General features: G+C 39.2%; 1 protein-coding gene across 1 annotated transcript; it reads right to left on the bottom strand.

Moving 5' to 3' along the window:
* Positions 1–3,086: 3,086 nt before the first annotated feature.
* On the bottom strand, positions 3,087–18,674 carry DYRK3 (dual specificity tyrosine phosphorylation regulated kinase 3). The gene is made up of 3 exons (XM_084611139.1): positions 18,491–18,674; positions 15,969–16,084; positions 3,087–9,502 (listed from the first exon to the last, which is right to left on the bottom strand). Exons 1-3 carry the CDS (start codon positions 18,528–18,530, stop codon positions 7,931–7,933), a joined length of 1,728 nt encoding a protein of 575 aa, XP_084467265.1. The 5' UTR covers positions 18,531–18,674; the 3' UTR covers positions 3,087–7,930.

Raw genomic sequence — 18,674 nt, forward strand, 5'->3', positions numbered from 1 at the left:
AGACTGCATGGATTCCTTGCACCACAGATGTCTGCCACTTGCGGAAATTAGGCACATTTATTACCTCGCTATAAACACTGGCGAGAGACAGCGATGGTATGGGTGGAAAATGTTTGGTGTGTCTCAAGTTCAGCCAAGCCAAAGAACATGCATTCTTGCTACTACAACAGCATGATCACCCGAGAAAAAAAAAAGCATCTTTGATCTTGGGCATCTTTGCTCCTGGATTCATCAGAAGTGTTTATAAAACTTTATTTATTAATATGACAGAAGGTAAAAATAGCGCTTAACACCCATTCATTTTCTGTAACCAAAAAGTTTGCACGATTCACCTAAAGCTTTTATAAAACTGTGGCTACAACAAATTTATTTGCTGATGCCTAAAGCCAAACAAGTTATGGGCAAAATTCTCCTTTTCGATCCACAGAGAATCTTGACTCAGGTATTCTGCTCTCCCTCCCAGTAGGAACTGTCTATAAGCAGGAATCAAGAGCACCCACATTGTTACGGGAGGCTGCTGACCTGTACCTAGACAGTAGGAACTAAGCAGCAACATCAGAACCATTTTCACTTCTACTGAACGTTCCAACTCAAAGTTCTGGGTGGTGCTTTGTAGAAGGTATTGCCTGGCAGCCCATTGGTGGCAGTGGGATCATGGGGCATTGTCCACCTTTGTTTGGGCACCTCTGAAACACCACAGACTTCCTGTAACTAGAGACACACAAGGGGCTTGTCTCCACGAGGAAAAGTCTGCGACCATTTCCTACACTTGCTAACACCGATTCAGCTCGACCAGCGTTAGCAATGTTGGGAGCTCGGGGCCCTTGGCCTTTTAAGCACTGTGTCATCGAACCCTATTTAGAGCAGCTCTAATTGGCAAAGTCCTTAAAATGCCAGCGGCACCAGTACACTAGCACTCCCAATATCACTAGCACCAGTGCAGCTTAATCCTTCGGCTGAGGCTTAGACATATCTGCCAGAAATATCAACACAAGAAGTGGCTAGGGATTTTGGGTGCCTATTTTGAGACACCCTAAAGGGGCCTGATCTTTAGAGAATGCTGATCACCCACTCTCTGAAAATTCAGCTCCTTTTAAGATGTCTCAAGTTGGGCATCACAAAAAATTGAGGCCTCAAAATTACTAGTTACATTGAAAATCTTGGTCCATCTAGATAAATCGACTAGGCTGCTTTAAAAATTTCAACGTACATGCTTAAAAAAAAGACACTAAACACTAGGGACTCGAGACAGAGCTGTGCTAAGCAATAACTCACTTGCCAAATTGACTGCAGTTGCATTTTTAAATCACTTTGTGCTAAATGGTCCCACTATGTCTAACGGCAATGCCTTCTTATTATGCAAAGTGAAAAGCTGAGCCCATTGAACCGAAAGAAATATTGCTAAATGGAAAAGTAAATCTTTCCATCTTCTGCCTGCCCAAGTGATCTATGACTGTCATCTTAAATGTGTAATTTTTCTCTTTAATAATCCAAGATTAATTAGTAAACGCTAGCTTTTCTACAGTGGAAGCACATATCTCACATTACAAATTACAGGCCAGATTGTGAATTTCTTCCTTCTATTGGCAAGCAACTACTCGAATAATTAATTTCACAAAGACCGATCCAGATCTTATGTTGGCATTCCTTAATAGGTCAAAGTGAAGCCCCTACTGCTGTTTAAATGTAGCTTTAGTATTTAATTCCTTGCTTCCTTAAACTGCAGCATTAAACAAAATTGTTTGGGAGTGCATAGTACTGCACATTGTAATTGCTCTCAATTTCAGAATTTGTCTAATACTGTAGTAACACACAGTACGACAGAGTGATGTGAAATATTTCAAGGGACACTATGTCTGAGAATACTACAAACTCACATAATAGCCTCATTGAAAAACATTGCTAACAGTGAAAGTCCTACCAAAATAAATGCTCTTGGCAGACAAGCAGAGCAGGAACTAGTTACGAAAAAAATCTAAAATATACTCAAGTTTCAATGGGTATTTTACAACAAACCGAGGACTGTAAACAGGTTTGTTTTCATTTTAAAAAATTGCCATTCAATGGAGTTATATAGGAAAATCCACTCGGTCTCCCATTGTAAAAGTCTCCTAATTGAAGGCTATCCTTAAATCAATCATTTGAAGAACTAATATACTTTTCTGTTTTAGTTCAGTTGGTTACATTGGTCAATAATGGGCAGGGACTGAGTTCACAAAAATTAAGTGCTTCTTTATGAAACATGCAGGATTTAATCGTGTATGCTGTAGCTACGCAGGTCTTTTTATGGCAGTGTGACTTCAGCTTCAAACTATTCGAATATCTCACTGGGTAGCCCACTGTACACAAATGTAGGTTTCTATTAAAAGCAAATCTTTCCTAAGTAGCTATTGCTGGGTTTTTCCTTCCAGCCTAGGGATTAAAGGGATTCTGGCTCCACAACAAAAACCTCCAATGGATTAAATAAGTGATGACTCAAGAATGCTGTGGCAAAACTTTGAGACGTTCAAATGTAGCGCTGCTAATGAGAACATTTGTCAGGTCATTCACATTTAGCATGAACATATTGAAATTGTAGATGTCCACAGTACGTTTTCCTCTGATTCAAGGAGAGTAGATTTAAGTATACAGCGAAGGTGAAAACTTCCAGTCTGAAAAAAGATTTTTAGGTTCAGATTCAAGTAGTTGATATTTTAGTTCCTTTCCCTCACAATTACAGTACAGCTTGCTATTTTTATTTGTTGCTGTTGTTGGTTGGTTTTTAGTAGAATTATAGCTTGCTTTCCTTCTCACTTAATCTTGTGGTTCCCTCCCTCTGCATGCAAAACATGCCGCATTTTACCACATGGTAAATATCTCTTGTAAATGCTGACATTTTTCAATTGCGCTCTAGTGAAGTGCCACAGAGGGTAGTAGTGGCCAATGCAAGTTAGGTTAATACCATCCAGAAACAATTAATGCACTTTAAAAAAAAAAAAAAAAGTCAAGTATTTCTTTTAGGAATTTGCACAGACTGTTGCTAAAGAAAATTATGTATTTATTTAAAAAAATGAATTGAAGTACAATTTTAGGAAATATTTGTTCATTACATTTACGTACATAGTTTAAAACTGGCTTATTTCAAAAGTGTTCCTTCACAAAGAGAAAATGTTAAGTTCACATGCACCTTACTGTTTTCTACATTCTCCACCATATTACACCTCAGAACAATTTACAATAATAAAAAAGCTAACCTGTAAATTCTTTAGACGTATTGACATTTAGTATGAACAGCTGCTATGTATAAGAAACCCTGATTAGTCATTTGATTTCACTGAGACAAATGCAGGCTCATAAAATAAGGCACAGTTCTATGAACAGGGAACATGGTTTGTTCTTTCAGCAACAGACTTCAATTAGTTAGCTAATTTGTGAGGGTGTTATATGGTGTAAAGTAAATGCACCCTGTTTAAATGCAGATAGAACAAGGTTCTCCTATACAAGACTGTTCTGAGGAGCCAAGTGTTTTGCATGTTATGGTGGGAGTTGTAATTAGAAGCCATATTTATTTAATAGGACATCAGGGGAGTTTTATACCAGACTAGATGTGGGTTCTTCTAAGGGAAATATTATACACACACACACACGTACGTATACATAAATTTAATCTCTCTGACTCCTTACTAAAAAGAGCAGCATGATAAATTCATTGAAAAGAGCTGGGATGTACCTTGTGTATCAGAACTCAAGAGCTCAATTTTCACAATTGCAGAGCACCCAAAATTCCTAGTGAAGGTGCACAGCAGCTCAGATAGGGCAGGTGAGGGAAATCAGACCCACAGGGTTGTCTATTAAAAAAAAGTTTTGGGTACACAGCATCTGTCTTTAATCTTGTTACATAGTGCATTAAAGTACTGAAAATATTTCCGTATTATTTTGGCTCTTCACTTCCACTACGGCATTAAAGACTTTGTCAGGCAGGGGATTGGCATCTCTCGTTTTCAACACAGAGCTTTGGGTGCAGAATCAGCCTTTTGCTTGTATGGCTGGGATTAGTAAGACACTGCTGAGATCATCATGTATGTGCTTCACAACCAAAACAGCCATTACTAATGATGGGGGGATGGTTGTGGTTTGTAGTGGGTGCCTTTTTAAAGGACCCAGCATTTATTCAGAGGTAGTTTTCAGAGGATCACTGTAATGAAGCACCAGTAGTGTCAGTTTACCATTAAAAAGATACTAGATTTTTTTTTACCGCCTCCAAGTCCAAAGGGATCACAGTCAAAGTGAACTATACCAGATTTTGACTAACAGACCCACAGTTCCACAAAAATTCTCTCTCAGAATTCAAACCCCTTTTAAAAATGCCGTCCAATTAGTTTAGATTCTTAAATTGTCACTAGACTAGAAGTCTTACTCAAACTAGGTAGGAAGAAAAAAACAAAAATTCTAATAGTAACTGCAGTATGTGGAAGATGCCAACTGTATGGAATGATCAGTATAAAAGTGAAAAAAACACTTTCTCAATAATCAGTATTAGTAAGAGCAAACCTATTAAGGAACGTAACATAACCTTGAGTACTAAATGCAGGTTGTGTTTAAATGTTTGTGTTTTATCCTAATCTGTAATGGAAGAATTATACTCCACTGCCCACCTGACTTTTAAAATAGAACCATGTTTATCCTTGCATCTTGGATAGTCATATGAAGTTTGCCCCAGTGTAAAAGTGTGTATGTTGTATGTCACGTGTGATGCTTATGTCTTCTTATTCAGTAATTTAAATTAAAAATATCACTAAACTAAATTGCTACAATCCACACTTCTTAAAAGAGGATTAAAAACCACACAATAAACAGCGCATGTTCTTTACAATACTGAGTCTATATTATGTGTTGTAAAACATAATGAACATTATAAGGAAGTTTTAAAAATGAAGTTTGGACTAATCCATTAAAAATTCTTAGAAATTTGATGTTATGGTTTTACTATAAACTTCAATAAATTACATTTGTTTTGTGCTAGAGTCATAGGTGAACATGATTTAAATTACAGTAGAACCTCACTAATGCCTGGGAGACCCACTGGGGTCTTGCTGATTTGCAAAATAGAGAAAATAACAGAGGACAATGCACCAGTACCAACAAAAAGCTACTTTTTCCATATTAAACACACTTTTAACATACCAGGTGATCTGTTTTTCCTTATCTGCTACATCTATACAGACAAAGGCCTTGATCCAACAAGGTACCTAAGCATGTTCCTGATTTTAAACATGTGAGTAGTCCTAGTTAGATGGGATTACTCATGTGCTGAAAGTTCAGCATGTGATTAGGTACCTGGCTTACCTGGGGCCAAGGTGAACAAATGTTTCTGGTAAAAGCAGTGGTGTTTTTTCTGCCATTGTTATATTTCCTGCTTTATAAACACACATTTCAAATGACAGCACTGTACCTAGACAAGAAGTGTAACATTAGAAGCCATCTAAACTGGTAGCTACGGTATTCTTGGTTCCTAGGAGAAGTGAGACTAAAATAATCTTGTTTCGTGCAGTATTTTAACAGATCAAAAACCTCCAGCATCCAGGACCCATGTTCATTGCTCTCCAGAGCAGACACTTGTTTTCCCTTGTGTGTATGGGGCCCTAATCCTTAAAGGGAGTTTATAGGTGCTATCAGAATATAAATAGCAATAATGATAATTTGTCTCATATACATAATATTCTCTTTTTCATTTGTCTTGAATATTCTTCCATGGCTCCTGTGGTGTTTCTCCAAAGATTTCATTCGCATTGTGCAAATACTCTTGCTTCTGAAGATGCTCCATATGTATTCAATTCCGCTAAAACCATAGGCATCTTATAGCATTTATAAAAGTGTGCTTGCTTGACTTTCTATTCAAATAAAAAATTATTTTAGCCAGCCATTTGAGGAAGATTGCTATAAAGTGCAACATGACCATAGAAGGACCACATGTAGTGGCATTTGAGACATATTAACCAATGTATGGATAAATGCAAAGCTGCATTACTTTCAGTTAATGTGATTATTAAGCTTATTGAAGACAAAATAACTCAACAAAATTGAAAAGGCCATGGACTGTAGAACCCTTAATATGAGTCAACTTCCTGGGGGAAAGTTTGGAATTTAGAGATCAGAATAAATATATATGCAATTTGTGCTCTGCCTTCTTGAATTTTTACAATGGTATTTACCAAACAGTTTGAAGTCATTTGCCACCATCAGTGAGCCTGATCCAAAGCCCTTTTAGCCTAATTTTGGTCCTGACCCTGCGATATGCTGACCAACTTGTAGGACTGGGCCTTTTATCATCAAACATTTCATGGATGAATACAACTAAATGCAACAGAGCAAAAAATGCATTTCCAACCTCTCAGAGAGAAAGTCTGGGATTTAGCTGTTTGGTCAATATATCTTGCAAATCACACCAATAATTATGTAACCAAGGGTTTCCCTGTTTTAACACAAAACCTGCTCTAGAGAAACTTGTTAAATTTAAAATGCTCTGTTTGTAAAAGCTCTAAAATTGTATTTAAAACTCTGTTCAGACACTTTGCAAGGGATCAGATGTTTTTGTAACTGAATCTTCCCATACCATGGAGCTCTGAGGAGTAACAATCTTGACAAGTTGTGCTGCTGTCTCTATTGGTCATAACAACGTTTCACATTCTTGCCGGTGGGGGGGGGGGGGTGGAAGAGGAGGGATAGAGAATATATCTGAAGCATTCAAAACAGCATATGAGGCATCTCATTCTTTCAGCCACCTGCTAGGACACTGCTAGAAACAAAGCAACTTTCCCCCCATACAAACTGTCATTTCAATACTTTAAATTTATTACTCTTTACCAAATCTGACAATTTGTGTTTAAAAAGATTTTAGGCCACTCTTTTAGTGACTAGTCTCTTGTCTCACACAACCTCTGGTTACAGTCCTGACCCTTAAAAATTCTACTTATCTAGTAAAAAGGAGTGACTATTTTTGAAAGGATTTCAACGTTATTCAATGGAATTCACTCTGCAGGACAGAAAAAAGACTTTAAGACCCCAGTATTGTAAACATCTCTAATGGCAAGGGTGCTTTATTTTGGCTGGGCATCTTCATTTTGGGAGGGACGGGGAAAGAACCAGTTAGCAAAAGTGTACATTAAATTTAAGTCAAAACAATGTTTTCAACAGCCCTGAGCAAATTATACTTCATGTTATGGTCCAGTTCTGCTCCTGTGCATGCCTGCAACTCCCATTGACTTCAGTGGGGATAGCGAGTGCATATCCCAGTACAGAAGTTGATCCTAGGTCCACACACAACTTATGTGTCCCATCAATTGTACTTGTATGCTCCTTTGAAAATCCCAGCCTAAGAAATTTAGGAATGCAGCAACTTGGATCCCTCTATGCCAGCAATGTGTAGGGAAGCCAAATCATTCAAATATAAATTTGTAATTGGGAAGCAACATCCTCACTTTTTAGACTAAAACACTTGTGCTCTTTACAGTAAATCTGTAAAATTTCATCCAAATTTAAGAAGTTCACTTGGGAATTAACTGAAAGCAGAGCTCATTCTGTCCAACAGAATACAATTTTAAATGCTTTTTTCTTGCTGTCTTGTGACAAAACATTTGTTCACTGAAACTGTCCTGATAAGAAATGGTTTGATTCTTTTTTAAAAACAGTGCTATTAAACACAACTGTTAACTCGTGTAATCTCACTCACCAGAACAGATGTGTTGACCTATCAAGTGTTGTAATATGCACCACACTGCAACTGAAACAACTTGATAAAACAATTAGCCCTTGAAATGTTTACATTTTGATTCAAGATTTAGTGTTTAATGAAAAGTAAATCCATTAAAAACCTCTGCATTTCACCACCTTGCATGTTTCTAGCAGATAATTAAAATACAAGGTATGTACTCTGGGAATACATAATTTTCTATTAACTGACCAGTTTTGGTAGCACAGTGCATAGAGGTATACTGCCATTTGATTCAGATGTTAAATTAGCCCTTAGTTTGTTTGCCACTCCAACTACTGGAGGCAACTTAGAGCCTATTCCCGGGAAGGAGCTTGTGTAGTTAGATATCCGTTTACCCATGCTTTTATCAGTACTGGGTGGTTTGGGCATTCGCTTACAAATCCAAGGGTGTCTTAAAGCTTGAATTGGAGTCATGCGCGCAGAAGGATCCCAGTTAAGACATTCTTTTAAGAATTCTATAAACAAGGGGTCATCACAGCCTTTCAACGCTGTCACCCAGTCTTTGCTGCCTGGAGCACCACGCATTTTACCCCTGCGTGATCTACTGCCATTGAGGATCACTTTCCCATCTGGATGTGTAGTTGCAGTGCAGTAGCGAGGATGACCCTTGGAGTTGATGAAGTTCTTGGCTCGCTTGGATTGATCCAAAAGCTTCTGAGGTGGCATTCCAAGAAGCTCCATCATACAAGCCAGTTGGTCTCCCTCATCTTCTCCGGGAAAAAGAGGATATCCAGTCAACAGTTCCACCAGAATACAACCAAAACTCCACATGTCTATGGGCATCCCATAGCGACTTCCCAGAATGACCTCTGGGGCTCTATAGAATCGAGACTGAATATACGTGTAGACTCTTTGGTGCTCAAAGCAGCTGGACCCAAAATCAATAACCTTGATGCCACTCCGCCCTTGCTGTTTTAGAAGTATATTTTCTGGCTTCAGGTCACAATGTATGATTTTGTTTTTATAAAGAGCCTCCAAACATTGTAATATAGAGTGGGAAAACTTACGTACCAGCTGCACACTGAACCCTTGAAATTTATTTCTTTTGATCAGCTCATACAGGTTCATGCTCAGGAGTTCAAAGGTCATACAGATGTGGTTCCGAAAGGTGAAACTTTCTAGCATGTGAATAACATTCATGCTACCAGTTTTATCCTGTTTTTTGAGATGCTCCAAAATCCGAATTTCTTCTGCTGCTTGACGGTGGAACCTCTTCTCATTGCGAACCATCTTTAAGGCCAAATGCTGGTGGAGTTTATGATCATAAACTTTAGCTACTTGTCCAAAACTGCCCTTTCCAATTATTTTAAGTACTTCATATCGGTAAGCCAGATGGTCATGAGGCACATGAATGTATCCACCCTGGTCATCATCATATCCTCCATTGTTGGGGCCACCGACTACTCCTTGCCTCTTTTTTGCATTTGGACCCACAAAGTAAATTTCAGAAAAGTTACATATTTCTTGCTGCTCGAAAGCAGATAACTGATGTTTATACTGCTTCACTGCTTGCTCTGGAGCCTGAGAGATAGCTTTGCGCACTTTTGATGAACTTCCACAAGATTTGGCTGTGCTTAAGCTGTCTATACTTTTATCCTTTGACAGGGAAGGAAGAGATCTTTCGGAACTACTGATTCCCGCAGACTGAAGAGTACTGCTCCTCTTATTCCCAGAGTCTTCAAATAATTGCTCAACTTTGACCTGACTTCCAGTCAGAGGATGATCTTTCATAGTGAGTTTGTTGCTAGTAACCTATAGGGATAAAAAAAGCCAATCTTAAATACTTTTTTTTTTTTAAATTGATAGAAGATTAAAATACCACATAAAACAAAATGCTTTGACATCAGCATTAGGTTTACATTTATTTTCACAATGCAGATGTATTTTAAATATACTGCATAATTTATATCGTTATCTATTATGATCTGAGTTATATGCACTGCCATACACGTGATTGTACACCAGATGCAATGAACTTTTAAAAATGGAGTATGTATAAATATACTATCGTCGAGTTCAGAAAAGGCAAAGTTTAAGCAGACTTGCACAAAAGGGCACAAATGTCTATCCCCACTATCATGCATCTAGTCGGCAGAAGGGCAGGTGGTGCAGCCCAGTATTGCTATGTTTAGTCTTGGAGGTGGGTGTGGCAAACATGACGCAGTGACAGATGCAGCTTGCACCTGTTTGAGATATGCAACCTAGCATGAGTGTGTGCAGAGGGGGGAAGTATATTACATGGACAAGTGTGCAGAGGGGATACAAGGGATATCAAGTAAGAGGGATAGGGTTGAGGAATCCATGATGGACAGGATAAAAGAATGGGGGAAGAGAGACAACAGCAAGCAAGAGGAAGAAGATACAATAGGCTGCGTTTATGTTCAAATATGCATCCACAATTCCCACGGACTTTAAAGAGGGTCACATTACTATGTCGGACTGCAAAACTGGATACAGTGTATATCCCCAAGAATACCAGCTTCAAGTTTCTGTTTCTCCCCTTCCAGTGTTCTAAAACACAACAGTTCTCCACTCACTGCTCTAAGATAATTTGGGCATAAATATTTTCATCTACCAAGAGATGTTAATTTGTTGCAGACAGAACAATACAACTAGTAGGAAAATATTGTGGAATATGTTTAAGACTTGTCAATTTTACAGGGTTAAAATTAGCCAATGCTGCGCTCTCTGAAATTCCATCCCTTCCTTATAAAGGCAATGCACTCATTCACGATTATTCCTCCTTTCATTTGCCCAGCATTCTACACTGCAAGAACGCATGAGATACTACCCTATGCAATGCTGAAAAAGTCAGGACTAGTGCAGCAACATCTGTTTTCCATTCTGGCCTTTAATCTCAATAAAGATGTGAGACATGCGCCAAGCCCAGTCCCTGAAACTGAAATAGCTGCTTAGCAATCTAGCAAAAATATAAATAAACCTGTAGCTCCAGAGCAATAACATCCAATTACTTTTTAGTTATGTACAATCCACCATCTCAAAACAGTCAATAAATAAGAGCAATGATTATGTTTGCCAAAAACAACTTCACAAATATCCCTCGTCCTCCATCCTGGGTAAGAGTTAATTTGCTGGCTCTGCACTGAAATGTTAGTGTGCACTTCATGACATGAGCCTGGAAAATGCAGACTTCCTCTAGGAGCCTGTCTCAGATCAGTGATGACTAGGCCTTTGGAATCTCCCTTTTATTCAGTGCTACGTCTGCCCAGAAATGTGGACAATACTTTGTAAGAGACGCACCTTTCCAGGAACTCACTGAAAAACATACAATAAACACTTTCTTCTTTCAGCCTGTGGCTGAATTGCTGAGATAAGAGTGAGAGATACTAAAAGATTCTGAATGAAAGGCAAATAGATCAAAATGGTAAATTTACAAATGAACAGAGAACCCAGACTCGGAACAAGGTTCAGTTTTTGTTTTGGGATTTTGTTTAGATGTCTGAAAAACTGCTCTCCTACCTCCATACCAGAAATCTTGTGTGTGACCATGTCTTTTTACTAATGACTGCAATCAGAATTTGATTAAGCACATAGCCCTAGTCCTTGAAAAGTCTACCTGTACTACAAGAAAGGATATTCTTTGTACAAGTTTCAGAACTCTGTTATTTAAATTAACCCACCATGCAGGCAGGCAGGATTTTAAAGGGCCAGGACTGTATGTGCTATAGTGAACTTCACTAAAATCCATCTTCCATCAGGCAATGCCTATTTATCAAGCTTTATGAGGTTCCTGCAAAGTTCCTCAGTCTTCTTTAGGCTTTACAAATAATTGTATGTCACTTGAAAGTTTTGCTGCCTCTCCCTTTTCTACATCATTAACCCTAAATAAATGGTCCCAGAGAAATGATTACGCAAGAGAATTAGAACTTCAGGTGAGGAATAAGCAGCAGGAACAGATGAATTATCCATAACAGTAAGGGAAGAAAAGCCATTGAAGGAGCACTTCTGACCATATCCTTTTAACAAAAGGCTTTTAGAACTTTCACTAAAGATAGCAGCAGCTATTTAATGTTCCATTGCAGAATACTTATTTCAGGTGTTTGAAAGACTTTATTGGAAAGGTCTTTAAGCCCACGCAACTTCACTTGATTTTTAAAGAAGTATTATATATTTTACATACAAATAAAACTGCTTAGAAAAAGTTCAGTATTTTGTACCCAGCATGACCTCCATTTGACACGCCTCCCACCAGTATGTAAAAGGAAGTTGGGCTGAAAAGCAAAACACTGAACTGTCTCAAAATTCAAAAAACATTTTTAAAAAGCAGCAAGATTGGTGGTTAACTCTTTAGTGGCACGTTGGGAACAGCTCAAAAAAATCAAAGCATTTCATAGAGCCTGACCCACTGCTGCTCACATCCCTGCATTACTCAGGATTCCTTCCTGTGCCTGCCTGCATGCAGTTCCTTTCACTCACAAACCACTTTCCCAGTTGCTATGCATTTTCTGTTCTCTTCCTTCCCCTGCCCTCTTCCCAAAATTCATACCTGAAAAACAGTTCAGGAATGAAGGTGTCAAGGCAGAGTTTCACCATTTAAAAAAGGCTAATGCACCCTTTAACTTACATTTAAATCTCACATTGATACACCGTCCTGCAGATATCTTATGTTCCTATCCTAGACAAACTCATCAAGATGCCCTAGAATATAAATAATCAGGACAACAAACTGATTTGTTGTCCTGCAACCCAGATCTGTTCATGAGACATCCTAGAATACAAACAGGGCCTTAGTGTAACACACACACTTCTGTTACAGTGCTGTAGAATTAGGAATTAGTGCAACACTTTAAGGGCTAGAATTATCATACTAAGTATGGTATAACCATTCTCCAAATGATGATGTTCCTCAAAGGGCACTAGCAAGTAGTTTTGCAATAACATTTAGGATCCGCAAAGAAAAAAAAGGGGATAAAAGGGAATACAAAGTCTAAAGAGAAATGCTTTTATAAATTCTTTGACTATGGTGATCCTTTGCAGAGCTAGAAACCCAAACTGCTGCATTGTGCCAGTGCTTGAGAACCAGCAGGTGAAACTGACTAATTCAGTTTCATTGAAGCCAGCACCTGAAACATGTGCTAAAAAAAAACAACAAAAAAACAAAAGGATACTAATAAGGGGAAAGGATTTTTTTAAAATGGTGATTATTATCCCCTTAATATAGACAAAGGTAGTTAAGAATATATATTGTTTTAACCACCCACAAAGTTGTTCGTCCTCATTTCCTGGCTGTCTGAGTTATCCTGAAGTCTTCTGACACTTCAGACTACCAGTACTGCTGAACAAATCACACCTGCCACATTTATAAGCCCTGAACAACTCACAAAACACATCTGAGCTTAAAGCTGTGCTGCTATTTTACTACATGCTACTAACTTCAACTTAGTGTATTAAAAACAGTAGCATTTGATCAAAAGTTATAACTGGAGAATAATGACTGTTAAAGGCCTGTCAGGTATCTGTGCTGATTCAGTGCATCTCCATGGCAGCTTCAATTTGCAGGGCTCCTCTGGAAGGAGGTACAGAGGGAGAAAATTGTACCCCTCTGTACCCAGGTGGGTGAATAAAGCTCTAAGGCTTCAAAAAGACAAAAGAGATGTGTTTAAGTCAATAAAGCCCGATAAAATTCACCACAGAGTACTTAAGGAACTAGCTGAAGCAATCTCTAAACCATTAAACGATTATATTCAAAAACTCTTGGAGGACAGGTGAGGTCCTAGTGGACCGGAGACGGGCAAACATAGCACCTGTCTTCACAAAGGGGAATTATACACCCGTCAGCCTAACTTGGATACTCAAAGATATTGGAAAAAATGATTAAACAAGCAATTTGTTCAAACCTGGAGGATGAGATGATAAGTAACAGCCAATATGGATTTGTCAGAAACAAAACATGCCAAGCCAAACTAATTTCCTTCTTTGACAGGATAATGGGCATAGTGAACGCATTGGAAACAGTAGATATGTCTTGTCTTTAATAAGGCTTTTGACACAGTCCCCCACAACATTCTCATAAGCATATGTGGAAAATATGGTAGATGAAATTACTATGAGGTGGATGAACACCACCAAGCTGGGAGGGTTGCAAGCAGTTTGGAGGATGGGACTAGAATTCAAAATGACCTTGGCAAATTGGAGAATTGGTCTGAAATCAACACATCAACCTTCTTCCAATGGCTTCATTTTATAAGTTAGTGACTGCACCGTTTACTTTTGCCATAAATTAGCTGTCAGCAGCCAAGAAACTTGATAGACAACACAAATGATACTCCATTGACGATTTCTTAGAGGTTTTCACATATTCAGAAAAACTTCATTATGAATAAGAAGGAAATGGCTAGCTGGTTTGCTAAATGTTTTGCCCTTTCAAGTGTCTCAACTGTTATTTTTACAAACTAAATTAAAACTGTGTCTCTCTTAAAGCAGAAACTTTTAGTTTACTGTATATAACTAAGATTGAGAGGAGACACATTTGAAGGTACCTGGAGTTTTCAATACGAATGCAATTTTGTATGTCAAAACAGAAAATGTTGAAGAAAGGAAACCAAGTATCTCTTCAGTCTAAACGTTTTCCCATAAAAAATGCTTAAAATGTTCATTTCCACATGCATTCCTAATTTCTGCTGAGCAGGACACTACTAAGTATTTGTTTTGTTTATATGGCACAAAGACAATGCTTGGCATTTTACAAACAAGTAAGAAAACAAAGTCCTTGTCCCAAAGAACTGACAGTCTAAACCAGGGGTCTGCAACCTTTCAGAAGGGGTGTGCCGAGTCTTCATTTATTCCCTCTAATTTAAGGTTTTGCGTGCCAGTGATACATTTTAATGTTTTTAGAAGGTCTTTCTATAAGCCTAGAATATATAACTAAACTATTGTTGTAAGTAAAGTAAATAATGTTTTTATAATGTTTAAGAAGCTTCATTTAAAATTAAATGAAAATGCAAAGCCTCCTAGACCGGTGGCCAGGACCCGGAAAGTGTGAGTGCCACTGAAAATCAGCTCGCGTCCCACCTTTGGCACACATGCCATAGGTTGCCTACCCCGGGTCTAAACAGACAAAATACAGATGAAGCAGAAAAGAAGAGATGTGACACAGAAGCAAAGTGATCAAGGGGCTATTTTTGGCATGTCTTGTTAGTTCCAGAGTTGATTTTAATACAGTTGTGAAAATGTCTGGATTTGTTGTAAGTTAGATATAGCACTTTATATCTCAAGAAAATTGCACAATCGTTAATCATGTAAAGGATTATTTAAAGAAAGCACGACAGCTCTTTTGTATCAGTGTGCTCACACATGTATCTCTCTCACACATAGGCATCTCAGTGTTTGAGGAAGAAGGCCGGCCAAATGAATTGCTGGCATAAATGATCACAACTCTATTAACTTCTCAATATGTTCATCTTTAAATTTGTCCCTTCATCCATCCCATTTCTTCAATCAGGCTTTTAGCCACAAATTTTCAAGGAGCACAAGATTTAAGACAGAATTCAACTGGAGCCTAAATATATTTCCAGACCATTGTACAGTACGACTGTTACACAGCTGAATATGACTGCTACAGTCCAGCTGAGACAATTAAAGAAAGGATCACATGATTCAAAACTTCTGTTTAAGAAATGTACAGCTTCTACAAAAATACAAATTGAACATCGGAAGTCTATGAAGTGTTATTTTGCTATCAATTAAAGTGCCAGATAAGGCTAGTGCTTCCACAAAAAAATAATATTTTTGTATTACTTTGGGTGCATCTACAAACCACACATTTGTAAAAACAGAACCTCTGGTTGTTGTTCTACTATTATGCCCCTGTTATTCCTAGTACTTCCATGTGAGACAATAAATATAAGTGTGCACTAGTTAAAGAAGAAAGAAGCTGTGGATTAACAAACCCCCATATAATCAGTATGTGATGTGTTATGGCATGAGGTCCCAAACAAGTTGTAAATTAACTTTCTTGATCAAAGCATGGACAATGGAATATAAAGTAGCTTATTCAGAGTTACTTAGCCGGTTCGATTCTGAACACACAGTATCATATTACTTTTTTTATTGCTAGTTAGTAAAAGCAAGCGTGTTAACAAGCTGTGACAAGGTTATAATATCTATCTTTATTAATTTTCTGTGTGACTACTTAGTTTATATCATTATTTCATTACCAACCAGATAACACAATGCAAGAAGCCACAAAATTACTCACATTTGATCTCCCAAGTGAAGGAAGTCCAGAAGGGCTGTGTTCTTCATTTGTAGGATCTGGGTACTTAATTTGATCTATTCTCATGTAGGAATCATACAATCCATCTCCAAACCTAGCTGAATATGTCAAATATAGAAGCCAGTTAGTCACTACTGTGTGCACCGATACACGAAAAGATACTGGTCTCAGCTCCTAAAAATTATCTCATGTGTTAATTATTCTTCAAAGTTTTTGCTAAGACATTCACCTTTTGCTAATTTATTGGATAAAATACAGCCAGAGCATCATAGCTAAATATTAATGAGCTACTCAACAGTTTTATTTCTTTTAATGATACTGAGCATTTACAAAGCACTGTGCAAACCTTAAATTCTTGTTGTTTTTTTTTCTAAATAGGAGCGTCTCTTAAATTAGACTCATCTGTCATTTTTTTGCAGTGCAAAAACATCCTTAAGAACCTTTAACCAATATCCTATTTTAAGGAAAAAGAAGGATAATCCTGAACTATCTGTCTTTAGAGTGGCAATGGAAAATGAGCAGGCATTTAAAAACTGGATAAGACTATCCTTTAAAGTAGATTCTCTGTAAATATGACATGGAGGAACCAAAGTCAGTAAATTCATTGCTACTAACAATGGTTGGCAAAAGAATTGTTTTTTTATCGATTTCTACAGTAATAGACAAAGTTCTGTGACTGTACTTAAAATAAAATTGGCAAAAGCAATTAACATTAAAACTCCAGAGTTTTGATCACGATCTGCACTTAAAATGTCAGTGTGAGTTAGACAAAAAGTACTAACTATAGTTATATCAAAATAATATGACATCCTCTCCCATTGCTATAAATACTATCCTTCTTACATCAAAACATTGCTCTAAAAAGTTTAACTAATTGGTTTTTCATTTTAGTTCTACTGACAAAATGCAAAACTCAGTCACTTCTTCCAAATAAGCAATCACAACCGGGAAGTTGGAAATTATATTTAAAAAATCCCAGTTACAAATTCAAGGCAAAATGTGATCGGCCAATTTCATCTGCCACCAGAAAACACGCTTATTCACTGCTGTGTATGAAGAATGAACGGTATTTTTTTCACAACAATGTATCACCAGCCTCTTTGTAAACTTGTGTGTTATTAGGAATCTTTTGTACAGTATACTGATATATGAGAAGGATGCTCAATAGTAAATTAATAATACATTGTATAAGTCACAGAACTGAATGCTAGAATACATGTATTTACAGAATTATATAATGCAGATACAAAGTAGAAGAGTGGGAAAATCCTGTTCCTTTTCTTAATCTCTGGAAACTCTCTAGCTTCCTTTAAACTTGGATTCTGAAAAACTACTCGACTCTGTGAGTTACTTTAAAGAATAACAAATGAATACTGCACTTCAAGCATTAATTGAAAACACAGTCCAAAATATAAAATAAGTTGCCAAAGGAAAAATGCCAGGAATGTTCCTTTCCTTGTGCAGAGTCTGCCCAAGTCTTGATGAAATCTGGCCTGTTTTGAGTCATTTAATCCACATTTGTTTTCCCGTAAAAACACCTACGATACTTTAGATGAGTGCTACACAGATAAAATGTGATGTTTTAACAACCAATTGCTGTTTTTGCTGTATTCATCCTCCCCTTTTGGTCGAGGAGAGTGACATGTACAACGACAGGAGAAGGCTACAAAAGTTACCAAAAAAAAAAGAAAAAAGAAAAAAGAAAAAAGAAAAAAGAAAAAAAGATGAAGAACAAGGCACTGAAAAGAAACTCGGCATCATTTGAAATCACCACCGAAGGAAGTTTTCTATTGTTGGCATATTTCACGCCTTGTCCAGAACGGGCTCCTTCGTGACCATCTGTTCCCCAGCGCTTTGTCCAGGCTAGTTTCAGGAGTCCCCTGGGAGGACTGGGCTGCCAACTGGCTTCCCGGGACGAGCAGTCGCTCGCACCCTCAGGAGACGTTCCCCCGGGTCATTCGGCTTCACGCCCCACCACGCTTTCGGTCCCCCCCGCCCCCGCCCCGGTACTCCGCCAGAGGCGCCTGGGGGATCTCACCCCCCTGCTCCCCTGCCCTGGGTGAGACTCCCAGCTGCCCCCCCCCGCCCCGCATGGGGCCAACCACTTTTCCTCCTTATTTTTATCCCTCTAATCCCTCATCCCCCCCCCGGGGGGGGGGTTTCCATCTGTCTGAGCCGATGAGAAGCCCCCCCCCGCATTCCGGACCCTCCCAGCTGCCCACCCCAGGGATCACCCCCCCCACCCCGTGGTGCTGTGATCCCTCTACTCACGCCCCCCCCCCCAGCTCCAGGGGTCCCGCTGCCAACGCCCCTGGGGGGGCCCCCGCCCATGTGCATCGCTCCCCCGAGGGGGGCACCCCTGGGGTGGGGGGACCCAGGCCGATCCCGGCTCCCCCGGGCACATGGAGACAGAGACTGGGGGGGGGCTGCGCCGGGGCGGCCCCGAGACCCCCCCCCCGGCCTCGAGACCCCCCTCCCGGCCGGGACGCGGGGCCCCACGTTACCTGCGACGAGGGGCCCCTCCGGGTTCCTGCTCAGCAGCATCACGGCGGGGGGGGAGCGGGCCCCATCCCCCTCCCGGCCCCGCACACCGCGCCCCCAGGCTGGGGCGGCTCCAGGTCGGGCGGCGGCGGCTCCTTCGCTCGGGCCCAGGCAGCTGCAGCGGCGGGACCCCGGGCGGTTGCTAGG

Source organism: Lepidochelys olivacea, assembly GCF_965140295.1.
Source record: "Lepidochelys olivacea isolate rLepOli2 genome assembly, chromosome: 21".
In the NCBI taxonomy this organism is placed as follows: domain Eukaryota; kingdom Metazoa; phylum Chordata; order Testudines; family Cheloniidae; genus Lepidochelys; species Lepidochelys olivacea.